Source organism: Quercus robur, chromosome 2 (genome assembly GCF_932294415.1).
Source record: "Quercus robur chromosome 2, dhQueRobu3.1, whole genome shotgun sequence".
NCBI classification, from domain to species: domain Eukaryota; kingdom Viridiplantae; phylum Streptophyta; class Magnoliopsida; order Fagales; family Fagaceae; genus Quercus; species Quercus robur.
The window spans coordinates 19,645,431-19,670,239 of record NC_065535.1 but is presented as its reverse complement, the minus strand read 5'-3'; the positions used below and the strand labels follow the sequence as shown (position 1 = coordinate 19,670,239).

The 24,809-nt window shown below is 38.7% G+C and overlaps 1 protein-coding gene across 2 annotated transcripts in view; it reads right to left on the bottom strand.

Moving 5' to 3' along the window:
- Nucleotides 1-2,563: 2,563 nt before the first annotated feature.
- LOC126712788 (aspartyl protease family protein At5g10770-like) overlaps nucleotides 2,564-24,809 on the bottom strand; it is a 121,900-nt gene continuing 99,654 nt past the window's right edge. Inside the window, exons 1-3 of one of the 2 annotated variants that reach the window (XM_050412248.1) lie at nucleotides 7,548-7,756; nucleotides 4,120-4,560; nucleotides 2,564-3,656 (exon numbers count right to left, since the gene is read on the bottom strand). In XM_050412248.1, the coding sequence (XP_050268205.1) occupies nucleotides 2,830-3,656; nucleotides 4,120-4,560; nucleotides 7,548-7,728 (1,449 nt within the window). In that variant the 5' untranslated portion in view covers nucleotides 7,729-7,756 and the 3' untranslated portion in view covers nucleotides 2,564-2,829. Of the gene's footprint in view, nucleotides 3,657-4,119; nucleotides 4,561-7,547; nucleotides 7,757-24,809 lie in introns of those variants that run through there. The other variant, XM_050412249.1, reaches the window with a different exon arrangement.

The following is a 24,809-nucleotide window of genomic DNA, read 5'->3' as shown; positions in this document are numbered from 1 at the left end:
CTGTTAATTTCTAAAGCTATAAGTTAATAAGCAAAGCAAAAAAACTTACATTAACAAAAAACTTACAATCTTTAGTTGTGGCACACTGAAACAAAGTAAAAGAGTAACTTTGCAACCTGAGGAATTGTGATGAGATGCAATTCTAATTCGCACTTCCCTTATCTTTTATTACCAACTGAACAATAAAAAGACAAAAAAGAATCACGTTGGAGATTTAGGCGTGGCAAAATATATTTTCTGCAGAGAATAAAAATCAAATGAGATGAGGAGTTGAGGTGATTGGTTGATTGAATCTTTGTTTTCTTTGGTTTACTTTCTTTGATTTTTTTTGTTTACAGCGTACATGTAAGAATCTATGTACTTTCTTTGCTTTTTTTTTTTGTTTACAGCGTGCACATCAATAATTTTTTTTCTTCTGTAGTGTAAGAATATATGTACTTTCTTTGTTTTTTTGGTTTACTGTGTGCACATCAATAATTTTTTTCTTCTATATTGTAAGAATTTATGTACTTTCTTTGCTTTTTTTGGTTTACAGTGTGCACATCAATCATTTTTTCTTTTCTATTGTAAGAATCTGTATACTTTCTTTGTTTTTTTTTGTTTACAGCGTGCACATCAATCATTTTTTTCTTCTATAAGAATCTATGTACTTTTTTTTGTTTTTTTTTTTTTTACAGCGTGTACTTTAAAAAAAGATTCAATGTAGCAGATAGTATACTTGAATCTATCCTTATCTATTTCTAAAAGAACATGACAAACCAAACTGGTTCAGTCAAAAAAATATTGAAAGAATAATATGCGTACTTTTTTTTATATCTCTCTCCTCTATTTCGGCAATGGGAACAAATTTTTTTTCTCCTATTTTGGCAATGTCATTGCCACAAATCCATTCCACATTTTATTTTTTAAAGAAATGATAGGTACACACAATTTTTACAATATTTTAACAACAAATTTTAAGTGGAGGTTGTTATTGTTAGATTAAAAAAGTAATATAGTGATAAATTCAAATTTGAACTAATAATAATTAATTACCTGTGATTTATTGTGAAAATATTATAAAAATATTGTGAGCGTAACACTTTTTTTTTTAAATTCCTCCCCAGATTTTGGCAACCACCTTTTTTTTAAAAAAAAATTTCACCTATTTCAGCAATGACATTGCCACAATTATCCCAAAAAAAATTTCATCTATTTCGGCAATACCATTGCCACAATTACCAAAAAAAATTCGCCTAATTCTTTTTTTTTTTTCCACAATTTTTTTTTCTCAAATTTTCGGCAATCCCATTGCCACAATTTTTTTTTCTTACATTTTCGGCAATCCCATTGCCACAATTCTTTTTTTTTTTTTTTTTTTCACATTTTCGGCAATCCCATTGCCACAATTTTTTTTTTTTTTAACTAATAATAACTAATTACATGTGATTTATTGTGAAAATGTTGTAAAAATATTGTGGACATTACACTTTTTTTTACTCTTTTTTCGGAACCACTTTTTTTTTTTTCTTTTCCTCACATTTTCGGCACTCCCATTGCCACAATTCTTTTTTTTTTTTTTTTTTTTTTCTTTTCCTCACATTTTCGGCAATCCCATTGCCACAATTCTTTTTTTTTTTTTTTTTTTTCCTCACATTTTCGGCAATCCCATTGCCACAATTCTTTTTTTTTTTTCCTTTTCCTCACATTTTCGGCAATCCCATTGCCACAATTCTTTTTTTTTTTTCCTTTTCCTCACATTTTTGGCAATCCCATTGCCACAATTCTCTTTTTTTTTTTTTTTTTTTTTTTTTTCCCCATTTTCGGCAATCCCATTGCCACAATTACTTTGCCACAAATTTTTTTAACTAATAATAACTAATTACATGTGATTTATTGTGAAAATGTTGTAAAAATATTGTGGACATTACACTTTTTTTTACTCTTTCATATTTTTCATAACCACTTTTTTTTTTTTTTTTTTTTTTTTTTTTTTTTTTTTTTTCATTTTCGGCATTGCCATGGCCACAATTACCAAAAAAAAAAAAAAAATCTTTTTCTCCCCTATTTCGGCAATTGCATTACCGCAATTGCCTTTTTTTTTTTTTTTTTCGGAGCACTCCACACTCGGGCACACAGGAGACAGGGTTCGGGCAGCAGAACTGGGCAGAGGAATTTCGGTATCCACGTTGCCGAAATTCAACATTTTCTCTTTCCTCCTTCTGCAACTTCTCTCTCATACTTTTAGCTGAATTTCGGCAATGGTGATATCGAAATTCAGTCTCTCTCCTCAAAATCCCAAATAAGTTTCAATAGTACCTATAACACAAATTAATTTCAAATTTTGCAATATTAACCCAAAAGACTCAAGTTAAAGAGTACAATTTATAATTTAACTTAGTTAATTTAACCATGAATAATCATTAGGATTTTAAGAATTTTACCTTGGAGTTACTAGCCGATTCTAACCTAAAAAATCAGCTCTTATTCATTCCACTATGAAATAAGATTTTAAATAACTTAACACCATTTCAGCCACACACACACAAAAAAAAAAAAAAAAAACCATATTCACTTTTAGATGTATTGAAACTAAAATTTCATTATATAAAAATGAAGAGGATCTTGAGGAGTTTGACATAGATTTCCACTAATCTCGCTCAACTTTTATTTCAAACATTGAGGATATTGCTAGGATTTTTCTAATACCCAATGACCTTTATTAACATTTCCATTGATTTTTAACAATGGTTTTACTCATAATACCCAAATTCATAATAATGCCCACTATGAGCGAACACAAAGGTTCTCTTTGTGACTCACTTACTTTATTATATTACTATCACTCCATTAGCTACAACCACCCGGACGAAACCCAATCCTCTCTCCAACAACATCATACACAACCTCTAATCCCTTTTGTTGTTCATTACCGAAAATGGTAATGTTACTTGGATCTCTATTTCCAGCAAAGGCCAAACAAGCTTCTGTTTGTCTCAACACGTAAAGTATTCCCACTTTGTCCAAATCCACGCTCACATCACCACCAAAAAAAAAGCTTATGCTCGGAATCGAAACTGATTGGCTCTTGCTAAGGTCATAGCATGTATCGAATATTGAAGAACTCGAGCTTATCATCGGATAATTACGCATCATTTCGCGAAATTTTGTTCGCAATGCATTGTATGCTGTAGGAGGTAAACGTGTAATGACCGTCCCAGAGTCAATGATAGTGCCCGCAGTTGAAAAAACTGACGTGGGAATTGATAATCTTTGTCCACCCACGCTTATTCCAATCAAGTTGAGGCCATAGAATGATTGCCTTTGAGAAAGTGTTAACATAGGTGTGAACTTTAGAGAACTCGAAATTTCACTGCCTTTTCCCAAAGTAAGGTACCCCGTTGAGCTAGTTGTGGAAGGGAGACAATACGAGAAAAATTGGCTGTACTTTTGAGCGGCTTGTTGCACAAGGGAAACTTGGCCGCGACCGAGGCCTAGTAACCCGGCAATGCCTTTGAAGAGGCCTTCGTTGTCTTGACCACAGCCAAATACGAAATTGTCCACCACGTCTGATGTTATGGTTAGCCTTTCTTTGCTGAAATATCCAATTGTAAACGAACCATCGCCATAGCGTACACTGTATAAACACTTTGAATTGGAGCACTGTTGTGGGCTTCCTGTATTGTTAATAAAGTGTTGAAATTATTGTACCAGATCCACAAATTTAGGATTCCTTAAAAAAAAGTGTATGTGTGAAACTGAGCAAGAAGTCAGAACTTCTTCAATTTACTTTTTGCAAAATGATTGGAATACTACTGATCTTGCTACTTAATATTATTTGAAATGAAGCGACAAAATCTATAAATAGAAAAAATCTCATCAAATTTATGTCAAAATCCCCAAGCTTTGGAAATTCTAAATTCATCATTCTGTTTCTGTTACCATTATGTTAACTAGATGTAGAAAATACATTACGGCCAATTTATTTTAATAAGTAAAGTTTATTAAGATTCTCAAAAAAAAAAAAAAAAAGTAAAGTTTATTAAAAATAGCTAATTTAATTGATTTACTAAAATAGCTAGGTAGTAACAGCAATGCCCTTTCTATTTTATTGAGTGGGATTGTATTTATATGATTTACCTCTGGTAGAAGAAGTGAGTTGAGTGCACAAGGGTGTAGGACATGAAATGTTGGTGTAGGATGTGGATTTGGATGGGTCAAAGATTGGGTCTACTTGCTTATAGCACTGTCCTGCGCATGGTTTACACTGTGCCCAAGTGAGGTCGCTACCAGTGTCAAATGCCAGTGTTTGATCTGTTCTGGGAGTGCCAAGGCCAACGGTGATGATGTAGTTACCAGTGCCGATGGTGAGACCAGATTTAGCTGGAATGGTGGTGGCCTGAGATTCTCTTAACTTGTTGCCATCTGAGTTCTTAGAGAACATCGAGTGGATTGAGTTCACCCTAGACTGGTCTTGAAGGAGGAGTTCAGTGTGATTGAGAACCAGTAATTGGTCTTTGTTGCTTTGAAAGCATGGGCCATATTTGTGTTTCACCGTCAAGGATGCCTCCCTTTTTGGACCTGAACTTAAAAGGAATTTGGAACACATGCATATGAATATAATGAGGATAAAAATTTGAGAATTCCACTGTAAAAAAAGATTAAAAAAAAAAAAATTGAGAATTCCGAATGCATACCTGTAAATAATTCTTGCATTTAGTCTATTACAACATGCATTTGCGTCCAGAAAAATACTATTTAATTCATAATAAATACTATTTTATTGTAAAAAAACCTATGCCAGAAAAACAATAATAAAACAAGATAAAATAAGTGGTTACCCACATATTACTTTTAATTTTATTTATTTATTTATAGATAGTATTTTAAACCTATACTATTTATAAGATTATTTACGTTTTTTAAAACAAATAGTTTATTAAATTATTTAAAAAATTATATAACTATTAAGTAAGTCATGTAATATAAAGTAGCTGAGAATATATTTTTGAATTACTATATAGTAGGTAGGTTGGAGGAATATATTTTAGAAAGTATTTGGTAACGGGATCTTTAAGTGTGTATATATATATATATATATAGGTACCCCTTATTTATGATGGGCCACGCCACCAAAACCAAACAACTCAACGGACAAAATTTCTCCTGTGTCTAAACTTCTGTGAGATTTTTGTGAGGTCAGTCTTATTTTAAAGTTTTATATCTAAAATTCATGGTCCTTATTTTTGTTTGGTTATAAAAATTAAAATATGTGATATGTTTATATGTGGCAAAAAAAAGAAAAAGAAAAAAAAAAGAAAAGAATAAGATTAAGGTTTGTATGGATTGGATTTCATATATTTTTCAACCCAATTCCTCCTCTCCAGATTAAGAAATTTCAATCAAACCTAAACATATAACTTTAAAAATCCAACCCTCCTATCCATAGAATCTGAGTTACTTAGGGCTGTGTTTTCAGCTATCTTGTCTTGTCTAATATATATATATATATATATATATATATATATATATATATATAAGTAAGTTTTTTTTTATCAAAAAAAGAAAAAGAAAAAAAGAGTAGATTTTCATTCAATTATATAAATGAATATAATTTATATAATTGTGCATAATTTTCCAATTTATCAAAAAAATACCTTTAAAAAAAATTTAAACAGATTCTCAAAATTCAAAATAAACCAAATTAATAATTAAAAAAAATTATTAATAGCATGGTTTGTGTCAAGTTACTTGTATCAATTTTGTTTTAAAAAAAATAAAAAAAAACTTAAACCCGATTCGACCCAAGTTTTAAAAAATAATTAAAAAAAAAAATCCAATCTATCAACGCATGAAAAAATAAGTCAATGTATTGGAATTAGGTTGGATCAGATAAAGTTTACCCCATTGGTAGATTGAATACACACTGCTTCTTATATTATATAAGGACATGTTGCATTCAAAACTGATAACAGGACATCACATGTATCAAGCTTATATTGTCTAACCATACATTCTCTAATCTGAAGAAAAAAAAAAAAGAATTTCATTTTAGCCTTTTGTATAATAATAATTAGATGAATTAAATAAAACAAATTCTGTTGATATCTTTTTACATCTCTCCCTTAAATCGATTCTTTTTATGATCTATAAGAAAGAGACAAAGGTTTTAATATCTAAAAAGAATATATTAAGAACGTATAAAAAAAAAAAAAAAAAAATCTAGCAGAGGCTTCGTTATCTACTCAGGAAAAACTAAGACCGCATGAAACTTTTGATGAAAGAGATGTTAGAAATTTTTTTACAATATCTGATACAATGGAATTGTGATTTATTCTACTAAATAATTTTAATTATTTCTATTTCATAAATGTGCACTTCAAATAGTAATCTTATTTAAAATTCTTGTAATGAGTTTCTTCTTTTGATCTGGATTTTTTTTTTCTTTCATGTTTTAATCTTATCAACATAAATAGAATCCTATTTCTACCATTGTTTGGGAGTAATGATAGATGAGAAATTTTTTTTTCATATATATATATATATATTTTTCAAAACTTGTCAAATTGGTAAGTTAATATATGATTGGAATGATATCACTTTACATTGGATCTATTATTGACATCTTTTTTATTATATATCAATTACAATATATTACATCAATAATTGTGCAAAACAACTTTTTTTTTTTTTTTTTACTATCAATTCCTACAGTTGTGAAAAAATGTCTTGTCCTTAGACTTATTGCATTGTTCCATGAACATTCTTTGTGTTAATTACCATTCTTATATTAGGTTTCTCCATTTGACTAAACTGCATTACTCTCAAATTTATAGTTTTACAAGTGCTGTAACAATAAAAACATAAAATCTATTTGAGGTAATCACACTTCCCTCCTTTGAAATTTAGAGAAATGATACTCTACCCCAAATCTAAAGTGAAAAAAAAAAAAAAAAAAAAAAAAAAAAAAAAAAAAAAAAAAAAAAAAAAACTCTTAACATCTATTTGCCAAAATATGAAAGCAATAGATATGGAATGTTTGAAATAAAAAGTCATCCATCATAAAAGTTGTCATTTTGGTAATTGACACAGTTATTGCAACAACTTTCAAACTTAAATGATTCAAAATAAATATCTTAAGGCAACTACATACCAAGAATTAATGTTGCTATTACTAATGCTAATAAACAAAGCAATCAAATATGAAACTTCTTGTTTTAAAATAAAGAACGCCCATAACGGAAGAAACTTTCCTTTGCAAGTTTTTTGGTGCTCAATAAACTTTATACTTTTATTCTAATTTTATCAATTATGTTTTACTAATTATGGCTAAACTTTATAAAAGAGAATCTTTTAAAATTTTCTAATATCAACGGAGAGTTCAGTTTTGGGATCGAGTATTATTTTCCCAAATCTTAAGGGAGTTGATAGTAAATATCCCAATTTTTTTCCTCTCTAGTTATTTGCTTTATTGGAGGAACAACGGCAATTACAATAGGAGTAAAGATAGAGATATAATGCAGTGATGACCATGATGATTTGAGAGAGAGAGAGAGAGAGATTTAAACCTTTGGTAGAAGCAGTGCAAGTAGATGATGGTATTAGAGAGCTGACTTGAACAGTATGTGTATGATGAAGGTGGTAGCTTTCTGTAGTCTCTCTTGCTTCATGGGCATGAAGGCATAGAAAAGCAGAGAAACTATAGATATAGAGGATACACCTAACGAAGGAGGAGAAGCGAGTAACCATGGTTTAGTTTTATGCTCACGACCATGTACTCCTGCAGTCCTATTTATAGTGGTTGGCCTGATAAGTGGGTTCATATACTGCTATTGCTAGGTTTGATTAGTCAATTTAGTTACTATTTGGCTCTTAACTGATAGTAATTTAAATGCTTTTTTTTTTTTTTTTGGATCTTTTTATTATAATTTTTGCCTTGTAACAGGTTTGCTTAGACAAGAAGAAATCACATGACAATATAGTCTAAGGAACCAACATAATTTTAGAACAATTTCACAATATCTTTATTTTGAGTTGTAATATTGGGTTCTGTGTAATTTATTACAATATTTTATTTCAACTTGTGAAATTTTGTTGTGTCCTGAAAAGATAACAATAAAAAATAAAAAATGAGAAATTCATATATTGACAACAACAACAATAAAAAATAAATAAAATAAAATAAAAAAACATGCAAATACATAATGTTTACAATTGCCTTCTACAAGTTTTCATATTTTGAAATCAGGGCATGATAGTCTCATTATCAGTGCTACAAACTACATCTCTTTCAATGTGCACAACTAAGTAATCATTTATCCACTAAATATAGAACAAATTATGGAGAAAATTTTAATTTTATTGGCATAAAAAAACTGAGGGTGTTCCCAAATTTTTTTGAATGGTAGACAAATAATTTTTTTTAAAATTATTTTATATATATATATATAATATAATATAAATTAGGCCAGGGTGGTCCTGGGACCACCCTAGCCTTAAGGTGGCGCTGCGGCTGCCTTACCCAATGATTCTTCTCAACTCTCAACTTTGGACGCAATAACCTTCCAAAAATATTATAGCATCTCATTTGCATTATGTAAATCATAAAATCAAGATAGTCAGATTTCATCTTAACTCAATTTAATGATTTGGAATAAGATATTAAATTTCAATTTTTTTACCATTAAACACATAAAAATAATAATAAGAAAGAAAGAAATATGTAAGGGTTAGCCCACCATCATATTATTGTGGACATATAATTTGCCCAATGACTCTACAAGTACAAAAAAAATTACAACTGTCAAGGTGGCAAATTAGTATTGCTAGGTAAAAAATAGTGATAACATGTCAATGATAAGTCTACACGAGAATCAATAAAAAATTTACTAATTTAATTGTTTTAAAAAATATTATAAAAATTGATGTGTCAATAGCTTTACTCAATTTAACCACAATAACCCGTCATAATTGTTGGGGAGGGGGAGAATTTGACTTTTCAAATAGCTTTCTTTATAATAAAATAGGGGCATATATAGTTGTCAGTATGCTATAATACGCAATATGTATTGTACGATATGTATTGTATCGAGTGAAAAAAAAAAAGTATTGTATTGTAGATATATATTGACCATGTTCATGAATCCTACAATGCACATGCATAGATATATTGTACGATACATAGATATGTTGGTTTAGATTGGTTTTTGTGTGTGTGTGTGTGTGTGCGCGTGCTAAATTGTGTTTTGATTTGAGTCCAACAAGTTGTTAGACTTGTTTATAACACAAAATTATAGGATCACTTGATTAAGCATAATACAATAACATGCCAATTTTTTTTTCTCTTCTCTTTTTCCAACAAAATTTGAATTATACCCTTTACAAATCACTTTTTTTAAAAAAAATATAGTGAATAAGGTATTAAACAAAAATATAATTATTTTTTATTTATGTTATTATTGTTATAAATCTAAGAAACTAGAATATTAAGAAGAAATATAAATTAAAATTATTAAAATAAAAGAACAAGAAGAGACAATAAATATTGATGATGGTGAAGAAAATGTTGATAAAAAAATAATTTTGCTAGATGACAAACATAATAATAAAATTAACTTAGATAAAGTTTTTTTTTTTTTTTTTTTTTTTGAGAATGAACTTAGATAAATTTGATTATGCATAATGATATATATGATAATAAAAATTTATTATTATGGCTCATATATGTTGTATATTATCACTTATGAATTTAATCAATATGAATGTAAATGCTATAAACATATGCTAATTTGATTTATTTAATTAATTTTATTAAATTAATTACTAGTTGAATATGTTATAAATTTATAATAAATAAATATTTATAAGGTTTATTAGATGTTTATATATGTTATGATACACGATAAAAAATAAATAAAAAAAAATTGATCGATGACAACTTTTCTAAAGGGTGTCATAGACAGTGGCGACTCTAGGAATTTTTCTCTGGGTGTTCCTTAAAAAGCATAAATTATACAATCTAATAAAAAGAGAAATTCATATAATGACAACAATAACAATAAAAAAAAAATACGCAAACACATAAAGTTTACAATTGCCTTCTATAAGTTTTTATATTTTGAAATCGGTACATGATAATCTTATTATCAATGTTACAAGTTACATCTCTTTCAATATACACAACTAAGTAATCATTTATCAATTAAATGTAGAACAAATTATGGAAAAAAAAAATAATTTTATTGATATAAAAAAAAATAAAAAAATAAAAAACTGAAAGTGTTCTCAAATTTTTTTGAAAGATAAACAAATAAAATTTTTTATATTATCATATATATATATATATATATATATATATTTCATGTCAGGGTGGTCCTAGGACCACCCTGGCCTTAAGGTGGCGCCGCTCTGACCATAGTCTTGTGTAAATAATGGTAGGTGGAGGACACGTTTTTCACAAAAGAATGGGAAACCTCTTATGTTTTTTTTCAACCTTGTGCGGGGAGGATGGACCATGTAGACTCCACATAGCTCGGCGGATGTTTGACATTTGCGTGTGCACGTAGGGCAGGACATCCACGACGCATAAGTCAGTCAAGCCATCCACTAACACGTTAGTCAAGTCATTTGCAACAAACTTTTCTGCAAACACACTGAGCAATTCTGCTCTTATCTCATTAATGAGTTTTGGAAAATGTGACTCTGGCGTACTTAGGATATCCTAAATATTCAACGGAACTATTCTAGTTTTTACTATATTATTTTTTACAATTATTTTATGCGGTAGATTATGATTAATTATCTGTTACTTTTGTTTAGTATATATGTGTGAGTAAAATTTTAAATTGAATAATGTAAGAAAAATAAGTGGTTAATATAATATAGTTGACTTTATACTCATTGATATTAGGCCTTTTAGGCTAAGTGTGATTTTGTATATTATATTAACCATTTAAGAAGTCCCCTCAATGTATTTATCTCCCAACAAGTGGTATTATACCTCATAATGGGGCAAAAATGGCCCATTACCATCAATTTTGGAAATAATTTGCCCAGAAACACTGTTTCTGAACTATATAGCAATGTACCACTTTTTCGGGTACTCGAGCTTGGTGAGCTCGAGTACCATGTTTTTTTAATCCACTGTCGCCCCATATTCAAGGAGCCCTATAGTGGCGTTTTTAAGCCCTATAGTGACGTTTTCGGGCCCTATAGCAGCGTTTTTAAGCCCCCATAGCAGCGTTTTTAAGCCCCCATACCAGGTTAAGGGGCCCTATAGTGACGTTTTCGGGCCCTATAGCGGCGTTTTCGGGCCTTATAAGTCCCCATAACAGGTTCAAGGGATCCTATAGTGGCGTTTTTAAGCCCTATAGTGACGTTTTTGGGCCCTATAGCAGCGTTTTCCTGCAAAAAAAATTTATGAGTCCCATAACAGGTTCAAGGGGCCCTATAGTGGCGTTTTTGGGCCCTATAGCGGCGTTTTCCTGCAAAATTTTTTTATGAGTCCCATAACAGGTTCAAGGGGCCCTATAGTGGCGTTTTTGGGCCCGAAAACGTCACTATAGGGCTTAAAAACGCCACCATAGGGCTCCTTGAATATGGGGCGATAGTGGATTAAAAAAACATGGTACTCGAACTCACCAAGCTCGAGTACCCGAAAAAGTGGTACATTGCTATATAGTTCAGAAACAGTGTTTCTGGGCAAATTATTTCCAAAATTGATGGTAATGGGTCATTTTTGCCCTCATAATGGTGTGCAAAATAGCCCAACAAAAGAGTATTGTTAATGGTGCTAGGTAATGATAAAGTGCGAGGTTTCCATGGATAAAAGACGTGAATGGTTGACTTGTGGAGGCCTATAAATGATGCACCAGTGAAGCAAAAAGCTCATAATGCTAGGGGTAGTGGGTATGACTTATTCATGACCCATAGAGATGTCTTGAAGCCCCTAAAGAAGCAAAGATTTACACATGATAGGAGAAGAAAAATGCATAGGATATTGTCACTTATCTCCAAACATTTTGACTCTTGACTGTGTAATGAAGAAAAATGCTAATATTACTATAAATTTTATTACATATACCTTACAAATTGATAGTGATGAGGATAAAAGATGAGTCTAGCCACGCGGAACATAAAGCTGACGAGTTTAGTGCAATCCTTCGGACATAGCAGACGGTGTAATAGCTGACGGTCATAAGGTCAGCTGGCTCCAAGGCTGACGGCATTACTAGACCGACGCCCAAAAAGCTGAAGGAAGTAAATTGAGGCTGACGGACCGAGCATAAGTTTACTTGCTACCCACGTTACGTATAAGGAATTGTCTTGCTTCCCACGCTAGATAATATTCAAGGGATCCTTATAAGGAAAAGACCCCATAAAATACGCTCAAGATGACTCCTATAAGGAAAAGACTTCTACTCCAAGGAAAAGAGGGGCAACCCTCGCTACTATAAAAACCCAAGCACCCTCACAACCCAAGGTACGCATAATTTTACCCTCTCTAGCACTCTAGAGCAGTGAGAATAGTTCTGACTTAACCTTCGAAGGATGTTTGGCCAGTACCACACCGGTACTCTCTGCTAGGTTCTCCCTTTTCGTTGTGCAGGTGCCATTTGCGACGTACGAGGAACGTGTGACTCATTGGTGGTATTATTTTCGGCATCATCAGTTGGCGCCCACCGTGGGGCTCGTAGCACATTATCGCTTCCTAGACAAAAGAGTTACATGGTACTCACTCGCTCAATGGCGACCATTAACGACGTTCAAGAGGAAGAAGCCCCTATGACTGCGCTTGAAAGATAGGTGAGGACACTCGCCACAGCCGTGGAGCGCCTCACCAAACAAAACCACGACCTAGAAGAGCAGCTGAAACAGAAAAATGTGGCTCCCAATAACCAAGGAGCAGATCAAGAAGGAACCAGCGCCGACAGAAGAAACCAGGAGGGACCCCAGGCCAGCAACGCCCCGAGCAAACCAGAACGAAAGAACATAAGCATCCCCTCCCTCGTAGAAACCACTCCGCCACTTGTTATCGTGGAGATGCAGGCCATGAAGGAACAAATGGAGGTTATGATGAATGCTCTTAAGGGATGAGTATCAAACGACCTTGACGACCTTGTCAACCGAACTGACTCGCCGTTCACCGCCACCGTCAACTCCTACCCTTTACCAAGTAAGTTTCGCATGCCACAGATAGACAGTTATGACGGGGTCAAGGACCCACTGGACCACCTAGAGACCTTCAAGACCCTAATGCACCTTCAAGGAGTAGTAGACGCCATCATGTGTAGGGCCTTCCCTAAAACGCTGAAGGGTGCAGCGAGAATTTGGTTCAGCCGGCTGACACCAAACTCCATCAGCACCTTCAAAGAGCTCAGCGCTCAGTTTACCGCACACTTCATTGGAGGCCATCGATATAAGAAGTCTACGGCTTGCTTGATGAGTATGAAGCAGCGAGAAGATGAAACTTTAAGAGCCTACATCTCTCGCTTCAACAAAGAGGCACTCTCGATCGACAAAGCCGACAATAAGATACTTGTTGCGGCATTCACGAATGGCTTGAAGAAGGGTAAGTTTTTGTTCTCCCTATACAAAAACGACCCAAAGACCATGTCGGAAGTACTTTATCGCGCCACAAAGTATATGAACACTGAAGATACGCTGTTAGCTCGGGAAGAGAGGCCCAGGAAAAGAGAAAGACAGGAAGACACTTGGCAGGACCAAGGCCGAAAGAAGGCAAGAACAGGAGACCGAAGGGACGAGAGGCGCCCTAAGCCCCTGGGGGGAAGGTTCACGAGCTTCACTCCGCTGACAACCCCGATAGATCAAGTCCTTATGCAAATCAAGGACGAAGAGGCTCTAACGTTCCCGGGAAAGCTGAAGAGTGACCCCAACAAACGTTCCCGGGATAAGTATTGCCGTTTCCACCGCGACCATGGCCATGACACAGCTGATTGCTATGACCTCAAGCAGCAAATTGAGGCCCTTATCAGACAAGGAAAGTTGCAGAGATTCGTTAGCAAGGAGAAAGCGGATCCCCCCGCACAAGACCAACACCCCCGACGGGACAATGAGCGACCGAGGCCCCCGATTGGGGATATAAGGATGATCGTAGGAGGAACGGCTGCCGCCGGGTCATCCAAGAAAGCCCGCAAGACCTATTTTCGGATGGTACAAAATGTTCAGCTGACGGGAGTCGTGCCGAAGATAGCACGGAGAGAAGGACCCGTAATCGGATTCTTAGAAGAAGACGCGCGACGCCTTCACCATCCACATGACGATGCGCTCGTCGTCAGCTTGCGGGTAGGAGAATACACAGCGTTCCAGCAGATGAGGATCGACAGGGAGCGATTGACCCCAACAAATGCCCCGCTTGTTGGCTTCGGCGGGAGCCGAGTATTCCCACTAGGCGCGGTCACATTATCCGTGATTGTGGGCGATTACCCTCAACAGATAGCCAGGGACGTGACATTCTTGGTAGTCGATTGCTCGTCAGCCTACAACGCTATCCTCGGGCGACCCACGCTCAACTCATGGAAGGCGGTAACTTCCACCTACCACCTGATGATAAAGTTCCCGACTAACTATGGAGTAGGGGAGCTGCGCGGAAGTCAGATGGCCACGCGCGAATGCTACATAGCCATGATGGAAATGGAGGATCAGGTTTAGGCTTTAAGCATAGAAGAGCACCGGACGGTAACAGAGCCGGTTGAGAAGTTAGAAGAGATACCCCTTGACAGTTCCGATCCTGGCCGAACGACCAAAATTGGAACGCTCGCCAACCCCACGATCCGTCAAGAGCTCATAACCTTCCTCAGACGCAATCGAGACGTATTCGCGTGGGGTCATGAAGATATGCCGGGAATAGATCCTTCAGTCATGGTGCACAGGTTGAATGTATCGCCCGCCTTTCCACCTATCAGACAAAAGAAGAGAGTGTTTGCCCCCGAGCGAGACCGAGCCATAGCAGAGGAAGTCAAAAAGCTACAGGAAGCGAGCTTCATTAGGGAAGTATACTATCCCGACTGGTTAGCAAATGTAGTAATGGTCATAAAGGCGAGCGGGAAATGGCGGATGTGTGTGGACTTCACCGACCTTAACAAGGCCTGCCCCAAGGATAGCTACCCCCTCCCGAGGGTCGATGTCCTAGTAGACTCTACGGCCCGACACCAGTTGCTGAGCTTCATGGACGCTTTCTCGGGGTACAACCAAATCCGAATGCACGAAGCCGATCAGGAAAAAACGTCGTTCGTGACCAGCCAAGGCCTCTTCTGTTACAAGGTGATGCCCTTCGGCCTGAAGAACGTAGGCGCAACGTACCAAAGGCTCATGAACAAAATGTTCGCGCAACAGATTGGGAGGAATGTCCAGGTCTACGTGGACGACATGCTAGTAAAAAGCCGGAGGGAGGAAGATCATCTAGGAGATCTCAAAGAAACATTCGACACACTTCGCTCCTACAACATGAAGCTCAATCCAGGAAAATGTGCCTTTGGAGTGATGGCAGGAAAATTCTTAGGATTCATGGTGTCTCAGAGGGGAGTCGAGGCGAACCCGGACAAGATCCGGGCTATTATGGACATGGCACCACCAAGAAGTGTGAAGGAGGTGCAAAGCCTCAATGGAAAGATAGCGGCACTAAATAGGTTTGTGTCAAGGGCAACGGACTAGTGTTTGCCCTTCTTTCGAACATTGAAGAAATCCTTCGAGTGGACTGACGAATGCCAGCAAGCATTCGAAGAATTGAAGGCTTACCTCTCCTCTCCACCATTGCTGAGCCCGTCGCAGCCAGGAAAAGAGCTTTTGCTCTATCTAGCCATCTCCCCTGCAGCCGTTAGCGCGGCCTTGGTCAGAGAAGAAGAGAAAGTGCAAAAGCCCGTGTACTACGCAAGCCGAGCGCTTCACGGTGCCGAAGAAAGATACCCGCCCATGGAAACACTTGCCTTTGCATTAGTTACGGCAGCCCGCAAGCTCAAACCATACTTCCAAGCTCATACGATGAAAGTCCTGACTGACAAACCCTTACGGCGGGCAATGAGCAGTCCCGAGGCCGCAGAACGATTGGCGTTATGGGCTATAGAATTGAGCGAATTTGATATTCAGTACCGCCTGCGGAAAGCCATCAAGGGACAGATTGTCGCCGACTTTATAGCTGAATTTACTCATGACGAAGACAAGGGGGCAGCAGAGTCCCCTCAATGGAGCATATATACGGACGGATCGTCCAACAGACAAGCCGCAGGGGCCGGCATTGTGCTACGATCGCCCGAAGGAGACACCATTGAATGTATGGTCCGTCTCAACTTCCCTGCCACCAATAATGAATCAGAGTATGAGGCTCTGATAGCAGGGCTCGACCTCGCCAAAGCAGCCGGAGCAGCGAGGGTAGTCATCTACTGCGATTCACAGGTCATCACTAACCAAATAAATGGAGACTACGAGTGCAAGGGCGAAAAGATGAAGAAGTACCTTGATGAAGTAAGGGCGAGAGTGGATGACCTAGAAGCCAAAGTCGTCCAAATTCCCAGAGGAGAAAACGAGCTAGCCGACCGCCTCGCGAAGGCCGCTTCAGCAGAACAAATGGTCATCCCTGGTAATGTACTCTCTTTCGTGCAGCTTTCTCTGCTAATAGATCTCAGCAACATGCAGGAAATATGCTCTGACAGTAGCTGGACAACGCCGTTAGTTTCATACCTAAAAGATGGGGTCTTACCAGACGAAAAGGAAGCCGCAAGGAAACTTAAGGTCCAGGCGGCGAGGTTCGTCCTGATAAAAGACGTCCTGTACAAAAGAGGTTTCTCCCGACCATATTTGAGATGCTTGGGTACGGAAGAGGCAGATTACGTCATGAGAGAGGTGCATGAAAGAATCTGCGGAAACCACTCAGGGTCCAGATCGTTGGTACACAAGCTTGTGCGAGCAGGGTACTATTGGCCCACCATGCAGAAGGACGCCGAAGCCTATGTCAGGGCCTGCGACAAATGCCAAAGGTTCAGCAATATTATTAGACAACCAACCAAAGAGCTGACCCCGATGACGGCCCCATGGCCGTTCGCACAATGGGGATTAGACATTATGGGACCGTTCCTTACAGCAGTACGACAGCTGAAATTCCTGGTAGTGGGCATCAACTATTTCACGAAATAGGCGGAAGCTGAAGCTTTGGCCACGATTACAGAGAAGAACGTGCGGAGCTTTGTCTAGAGATGCATCATATGCAAGTTTGGCATTCCTAGAGTCTTTGTCTCGGACAACGGGAGGCAATTCGACAACGACCCCTTTCGGGATTTTTGCTCACAGTTAGAAATAAAGAACTACTACTCCTCCCCCGCCCACCCTCAAGCTAATGGCCAGGTCGAAGTCACGAACCGATCCTTGCTCAAGATTATCAAGACTCGGCTCGAGGGGGTAAAGGGTATATGGCCCGAAGAATTGCCGAGTATACTATGGGCATACAGGACGACGGCAAGAACACCCACAGGAGAGACACCGTTCCGCTTGACGTACGGAGGCGAAGCAGTCATCCCGGCCGAAGTTGGACTCACAAGCTACAGGGTGCACGACCATGATGAGAACAAAAACGACGAGGCTATGCGACTACAGCTCGACCTAGTGGACGAGATCAGAGCAGCAGCAGAACAAAGGCTCGCTAGGTACCAGGACCGCATGGCCAAACACTACAACTCTCGGGTCCGACACAGAGACTTCCAAGTTGGAGACCTTGTTCTTAGAAAGGTCATGGACGCCGCTAGGGACCCTACCCAAGGGAAACTTGGCCCCAATTGGGAAGGTCCTTACCGAGTTTCGTCGTGGCAAAGAAAAGGTACTTACCACCTGGAAATGTTGGAAGGACAGAAACTACCACACCCATGGAACACCGAGCACCTACGAAAGTATTACCAATAGGAGCGGCAGCATGAAGACCAACCTCTTTTTTATTTCAGCAAATTTTAGTTTTACTCCTCAGATTTATCATTTACTTTAGTTTTTTGCAACAATACTTTTTAGCCCAAAGGGCAGGATTTGGTTTTAATTACTTTTATTTAAATGTATGGCAATAAGAGGAGTTTATTCAGAAATTGCTGAAGTGTCTATTTTTTCTACGATCCACTAAGTTCACAGCCAAAACGACTAAGTCCATAACACACGGACTAAAACAGTTGACGGTCCAATAGATGAAGCTATCATCATATGGACAAGGTCCTAAAAAATGACGAACCAACGAAGGTGTCAAAGACATCAAGGCTAAGGCCAAGAAAATAACGGTCCGGAAAGGCTAAAGCTAAAAAGCTGACGGTCCAATAGATGAAGCTATCATCATATGGACCAGGCCTTAAAAACTGACGGACCAACAAAGATGTCAAAACATCAAGGCCAAGGCCAAGAAAACGACGGTCCAGAAAAGCCAAAGCTAAAAAAGCTGACGGTCCAATAGATGAAGCTATCATCATATGGACCAGGCCTTAAAAACTGACGGACCAACAAAGATGTCAAAACATCAAGGCTAAGGCCAAGAAAATGACGGTCCAGAAAAGCCAAAGTTAAAAAGCTGATGGTCCAATAGATGAACTATCATCATATGGACCATGCCTTAAAAACTGACGAACCAACAAAGATGTCAAAACATCAAGGCTAAGGCCAAGAAAATGACGGTCCGAAAAAGCCAAAGCTAAAAAGTTGACGGTCCAATGGATGAAACTATCATCATATGGACCAGGTCCTAGAACCAACGGACCTATAAGGTTGACGGTCCAATAGATGACGGTCTGACCAAAAAATGAGACTTTACTTATAAACAAGGTTCTCAAACCAACGAGCCTGTAGAGATGACGAGCTAATCAAAAAAGGCTAAGATAAAAAAGATAACGGTCTCATCAAATAAATAGGGCCATAGAAATTAGTCAATAAAGGAATAAAAATATCAGTGTACATGTTCAAAGCAACGGATACCAAGTGCCATAAAAAGGGCAGAGAGGGTTATAAGTAAAAAGCCCAATAAACACAAGGGCACTTAAAAACATTGTTCAAAAATTAAAATAAATGGCTAGGATTAGGTGGTAGGAACGTCCTTAGGGACCCCGTCAGCTTTGTCCTTGGCAATTTATGCTTTATCTAAAGACTCGGTAGGAGTGTTGACGGCAGGCTGGGCTAAAACAACTCTGGCATCATTAAGCAAAAGGTCCAAATTAAGGGGTTCGTCATCTTTGTCAGCAACAGTGTCGCCAGCAGGAGTCATCGGCACGGAGACATCCATGGTAATTCCAGATAGATCCAACTCCGGATAAACTGACGCTACTTGCTTCAGACAATCATCGAAACCAGTGCCATAATAATCAGCACAGGAATCAATGAATGACTGGGTTGTCTTGAATTTTTGGACCGCGTCAGTCCCAGCCGTCTCTACTTGCGCACGTAAAGACAAAAGTTCCTCCTCAAGCTTCTTCTGCTGATGCTCAGCCTCTCCTAACTTCTCCCTCACATCCTTCAGATCTGCATTTAAGAGACGGACAGCCTCCTTATATTGCGCCTGCTGATCCATCAGGTTGGAGTTATGTCTCCTAACCCGAGCGACGACGCCTTCTTTGGCCACGCACCGGTCTTGGAGTGCTTTAACACGAACTAAGGCCTGAAGGAAGTACAATCGTTAGCTATTAACCAAGGCAAGATCAGGTTATTCAAGGTAGGAAGCATACCCGTGCTATATCAAAGAAAGCTGACGCTCCCAGGTCCTCTGTCCCTAGTTGAGCACAAGGATCCAGATTTGTCTATTTTATAAGAGATTCTACCCCTTCAACAGCGTAATCCTTGTGAGTCAACAAGCAACGGGGCCCCTCAATGACGGGACCGGAAGAGGTCATCACTCCTTTCCCAGCACCGTGACTAGACTTGGGGGGCGACTTCTTGGAGGGCACATCCCCAGGACTGACGGCCACCTTCTTAGAAGGAGGATCATCCTTTTCGTTAGCCTTCCTCTTAACTGAACCCTTCAAAGAAGAATGAGGGGTTGACACTCCTTTTCCCTTGGCCTTCTCTTCCTCCTTCTTACGGGCAGCGGCGGCCCTCACTCTTTGCTTCGCAGCTTCCATCTCTACGCAAAATAAACTGACGGATCAGTAAAGCAGACGGAATAAATAAGCCGACGGATTAAATGAGGCGTCCACTTACGTTTTCGGGAAAATTCTTCCAACTTTCGAGCTTCAGCCGTTGGCTCTGGACCCCCACAATACAGATGGAGAGTGTCTAGGGTGATCAAATCCCTACACTTCCGTTGCTTAAGCGGGATGCCAAGTATCTGACGGATGAATTCCCTTTGTTCGTCAGATATTTCCGGGCAAGCGCTAGCTGAAACAAAAGGGAATAGATGGTGTTAAAAAAACTCCCTGGTAAGTGAAAAGAGACGGTAGAAAGAAAGAGAAGGGGCGACCTGAATCCCTAATATAAGCCCAAGTGTTATCAAAATAACCACTAGGCAGCGTATCCCACTCATCCGGACGGCACACCCAGTCCGTCCCCTTAACAAAGAAAAATCTACTCTTCCAATTCCTATTTGAGTCTGGCATATCAGACACTAATCTTAAGCTCTTCTCACGGAGAGCAAAATGGTATGTCCCCTTGGCAGATACTTTATGCTGGGGTCTGTAGCAATAAAAGAACTCGTCTAGCGAAAGGTGACGGTTCCCCCCACTCAATCGACCCCAAAGGATCTCAGCACCAATGAAGATCCTTCAGGCATTCGAAGTAATCTGGCTGACGGACAATCCCAAGAAATCCGCCAGCTGATGGTGTAAAACCGTCAGTGGTAATCTAAGGCCTGCTGCGAACATGGCATCGTACATCCCAACATCTGCAGTCCTCCCTGTATAACACCTCTCGTTTTTTCTAGGGAGACGGATAGGAATGTGATCTGGGATTTGGAAACGGGTACGCAACTCATTAAAAACTCTGTTGCTCATCTTTGGAAGGAATTTATTGACGGCCCACTCCTCCGGAAGGATGAAGGGACGGTTACCTCCAGAACTCCCTGAAGTTCCCTCACAGGACTCTTCGTCACCTTCATCCCCATTCCCGTCACTACTAACCTCCTCGTCACCTTCATCCCTATTCCCGTCACTATCAATCTCCTCGTCGCCTTCGTCCCCGTTCCCGTCACTAACAATCTCCTCGTCTCCCCCCTGGACCTCAACCTCACTTAACACTTTCTCCCTAACTCCCTCAACATGGTCTTCTACGTCAATACTAGGGGATTGGGCTGACGTTTCTTTTCCTGACGACTCAGAAAAGCCGTTGGACTCTTGACCTGAGCCAAAAAATTCGTCGTAGCCCGCTCCATCGCGGACTGACGACTGATCACTCGACGCGTCACTTGACATCTGACTACCTACAAGTGACGGATCCACTCTAAGTGCCTAGACTGACGTCCTCAATAAAAAAAAATAAAAAAATTCAGGCAAAAGTAAAAAAGCAAAGAAAAGGGAAGAAGAACTTACAGGTGAAATAGATCTTGAATGGATGAAACAACCTTGGAAGTGACGGTGTTGATAACAGCTGACGGATCAAATCGGGAGTAATGGCGACGGGTTCTCTCTTGAAAAGTCAGCGAGGTTGAAATGGCGAAATGAGACAAGGGACGTGGTATTTATATAAGAGGGAAAACGCATGGAAGGCGAGGCGACGCCCGTGCCCAGAAACGAGGCCAACGACTGCGCGCCACGTATCCTTGCATTTAATAGCTCGCGGCTCGAGGAGTCATTCATAATTGGTTTTTTTCGTCTCTAAGAACAAAAAGATGGTTAAGTCATAACTCCACATGCTGACGGTGTTAGGCGTCGAGCACATAGAGTAGGGGGCAACTGATGAGGATAAAAGATGAGCCTAGCCACGCGGAACATAAAGCTGACGGGTTTAGTGCAATCCTTCGGACATAGCAGACGGTGTTATAGCTGATGGTCATAAGGTCAGCTGGCTCCAAGGCTGACGACATTACTAGACCGACGCCCAAAAAGCTGAAGGAAGTAAATTGAGGCTGACGGACCGAGCATAAGTTTACTTGCTACCCACGTTACGTATAAGAAATTGTCTTGCTTCCCACGCTAGATAATATTCAAGGGATCCTTATAAGGAAAAGATCCCATAAAATACGCTCAAGAGGACTCCTATAAGGAAAAGACTTCTACTCCAAGGAAAAGAGGGGCAACCCTCGCTACTATGAAAACCCAAGCACCCTCACAACCCAAGGTACGCATAATTTTACCCTCTCTAGCACTCTAGAGCAGTGAGAATAGTTCTGACTTAACCTTCGGAGGGTGTTTACCGGTACCACACCGGTACTCTCTGCTAGGTTCTCCCTTTTCGTTGTGCAGGTGCCATTTGCGACGTACGAGGAACGTGTGACTCATTGGTGGTATTATTTTCGGCATCATCAGATAGCAACGAATGTAATTGATGGGCTTCAACTACTTAATAAATAAATCTTTAGCCAAGAGTCTTGTAGCTTAACTAGTTGACAAATTTGCTGTTTCTAGCTAAGATATTCATGGTTCAAATTCATCCTCCCTCAATTACCATTGGTGACATATTAGTTTTTAAAATCTTTGTAATAAAATTTTTAGTATTTCTAACATAACTCAATTTTCAATTATATCCATTATCTCATATTTTTGAGATAAAGCACAGGAGTCAATACCATATTGGAGATTGTTTTGGCATGATTATATATATATATATATATATATATAAAGGTTTGAATTGTTTTTTGGTGATCAGTGACACATTAGTTTTAAAAATATTTGTAATAAAATTTGTAGTATCTCTAACATAACTCAAATTTCCAATTTATCCATTATTTCATATCTTTAGGATAAAGCACAGGAGTCAATATTGTACCAAAGTGTTATACATATATATATATATATATATATATATATATATATTGTACCTGTGTGCACCGGAAATGAGGCTATTGGCTTGACCTCACTTGGGCTCACAACTTACTTATAAGATGGGCTTAGGATTTCCTACTTTGGATCGTTCTCGGCACAGAGACTGAACTTAGTTTATCGTCTCTCTTTCTGAATCGCTGTTTTTCTCTACTCTCTATCTTTTTTGTGAACCTCTCAACAACCCTTTTCCTTCCCCAACTTCTCGTATTTATAGCTCTAAATTAGTAGAGAGATCATGATTACTGCCATAGTTAGTGCAATTGAAGGTCCAATATCATCTGTCGTAAGTGGATGTTTAGGTGAGAGTGGAATGTGGCCTTGGAACTTGGTTCCAACTCAAGCGAATATGCTCGGTAGTGATGTTTTCTGGAAACTACCGAGCATGCTATGATGTGTTCGGATTTCAATCTTTCTTTATTATTCGGGAACTTCACGCCGAGCAATGGTTAGGTGATGAGACTTGAACTTGTAGTTTATGAGGGTAGAGTAGAAAGGGATTGAAAGTGTTGGCCGTGCAGCTGGGCCTGAATCCAAGGCCCAATTGGGTTTGGGAACCTCGGTGCCATACATTAGCCCCCCCTTGATTCATGTCGGGCTACCGAGAAGAATCAAGGAACCGAAAAGGCATTCTTGTTTTGGGAGATTAACAGGTAGAAACTTGGGCAGTTACGGCATCCCATTAATGCTCTCTCAAAAGATGTGTTATTCCGGGACGTCAGGTTCAGTTGTCATTATTACCCGATGGTTCATAAACCGAGGCGACATGCGTGTCAGTTACTATTGGCATTTGTAGAGTTTTTCGTTAATCGTGCCTATTTATTGCTGATTAAACGTCACCCTGTCCTCTTTGGCCCCTATAAATAGTTCATTTCAGAACATTCTTATACTTTTTCATTTCCCTCTTCTTGAGCTTACTCTCTGTCGAGCATTCATTTGAGCGCTTACTCACCAGTCCAGAGACCCTTCCTTCCTTAGAGCCCAAAGTAAGTTCTCTACCCCTTCCTTTTACTTCAATTTCTTCCTTCAGTTTTAGGCTTTGAAATGGGTTTCGCTTTTCTTCTAGATACCTTGGCGTCTTTAGCCACCTTTAGGCAAAAGTTTGATATCCCCAATGATGTGGAAGTGGCATACTGCCATGAGAGTGAAATTGCTCTCCACAGAGGGCACGGTACTGTTTTCTTCCCCCTAATGGCGATTCTAAAGGGCGGGGTTAGGTTTCTCGTGGACCCTCTTTTAGTCAACACACTTAGGTATTATGGGCTGTGCCCCGACCAACTCCCACCCAATTTTTATCGGGTAGTTAGTTGCGTCAGTAGGTTGAACCATATATTTGATTTGCAATTGGACGACCATGATATAAACCACATGTATAGTCTTTGTGGGAACAAAAATACCAATTATTACTTAAAAACTAGAGATACACGGGTACGGTTGATATCATGCTTACCTGATTCAAATAGGAATTATGCTGGGGAGTTCGTCCGGGTGTACGGCAATTGGTTTGCCGGAGAAATTCCCTGCCCCCTCTCACGGCGTGAAGTGGGTTTGTACTGATCTCTAACTTAACCGTCTTTCTACTTGTGGTAGTTTTATCTATTTGGTCACTAACATTATATTTCATTTTCTTGTATGAATGTATAAATATATATTTTCTTTGCAGAGGGTAAAGTGTTTGTCCTGGACGTTAGGACAGTTCACGTCAGGGACCTGAATTTCATTCTCCGGTTCGAGATATACGTGCATTGGGACGGATAGCTCCGGGCATCACATCTAATCCTTGGGGTTGAACCGGTTTATTCCACCTAGCAATCTTTCAAACAGGAGCTTTTAGTAGATAGCCCCCTTTTGTCATACATAGATGTTCGGCACGCAAATTTCCTTCCGTCAAGG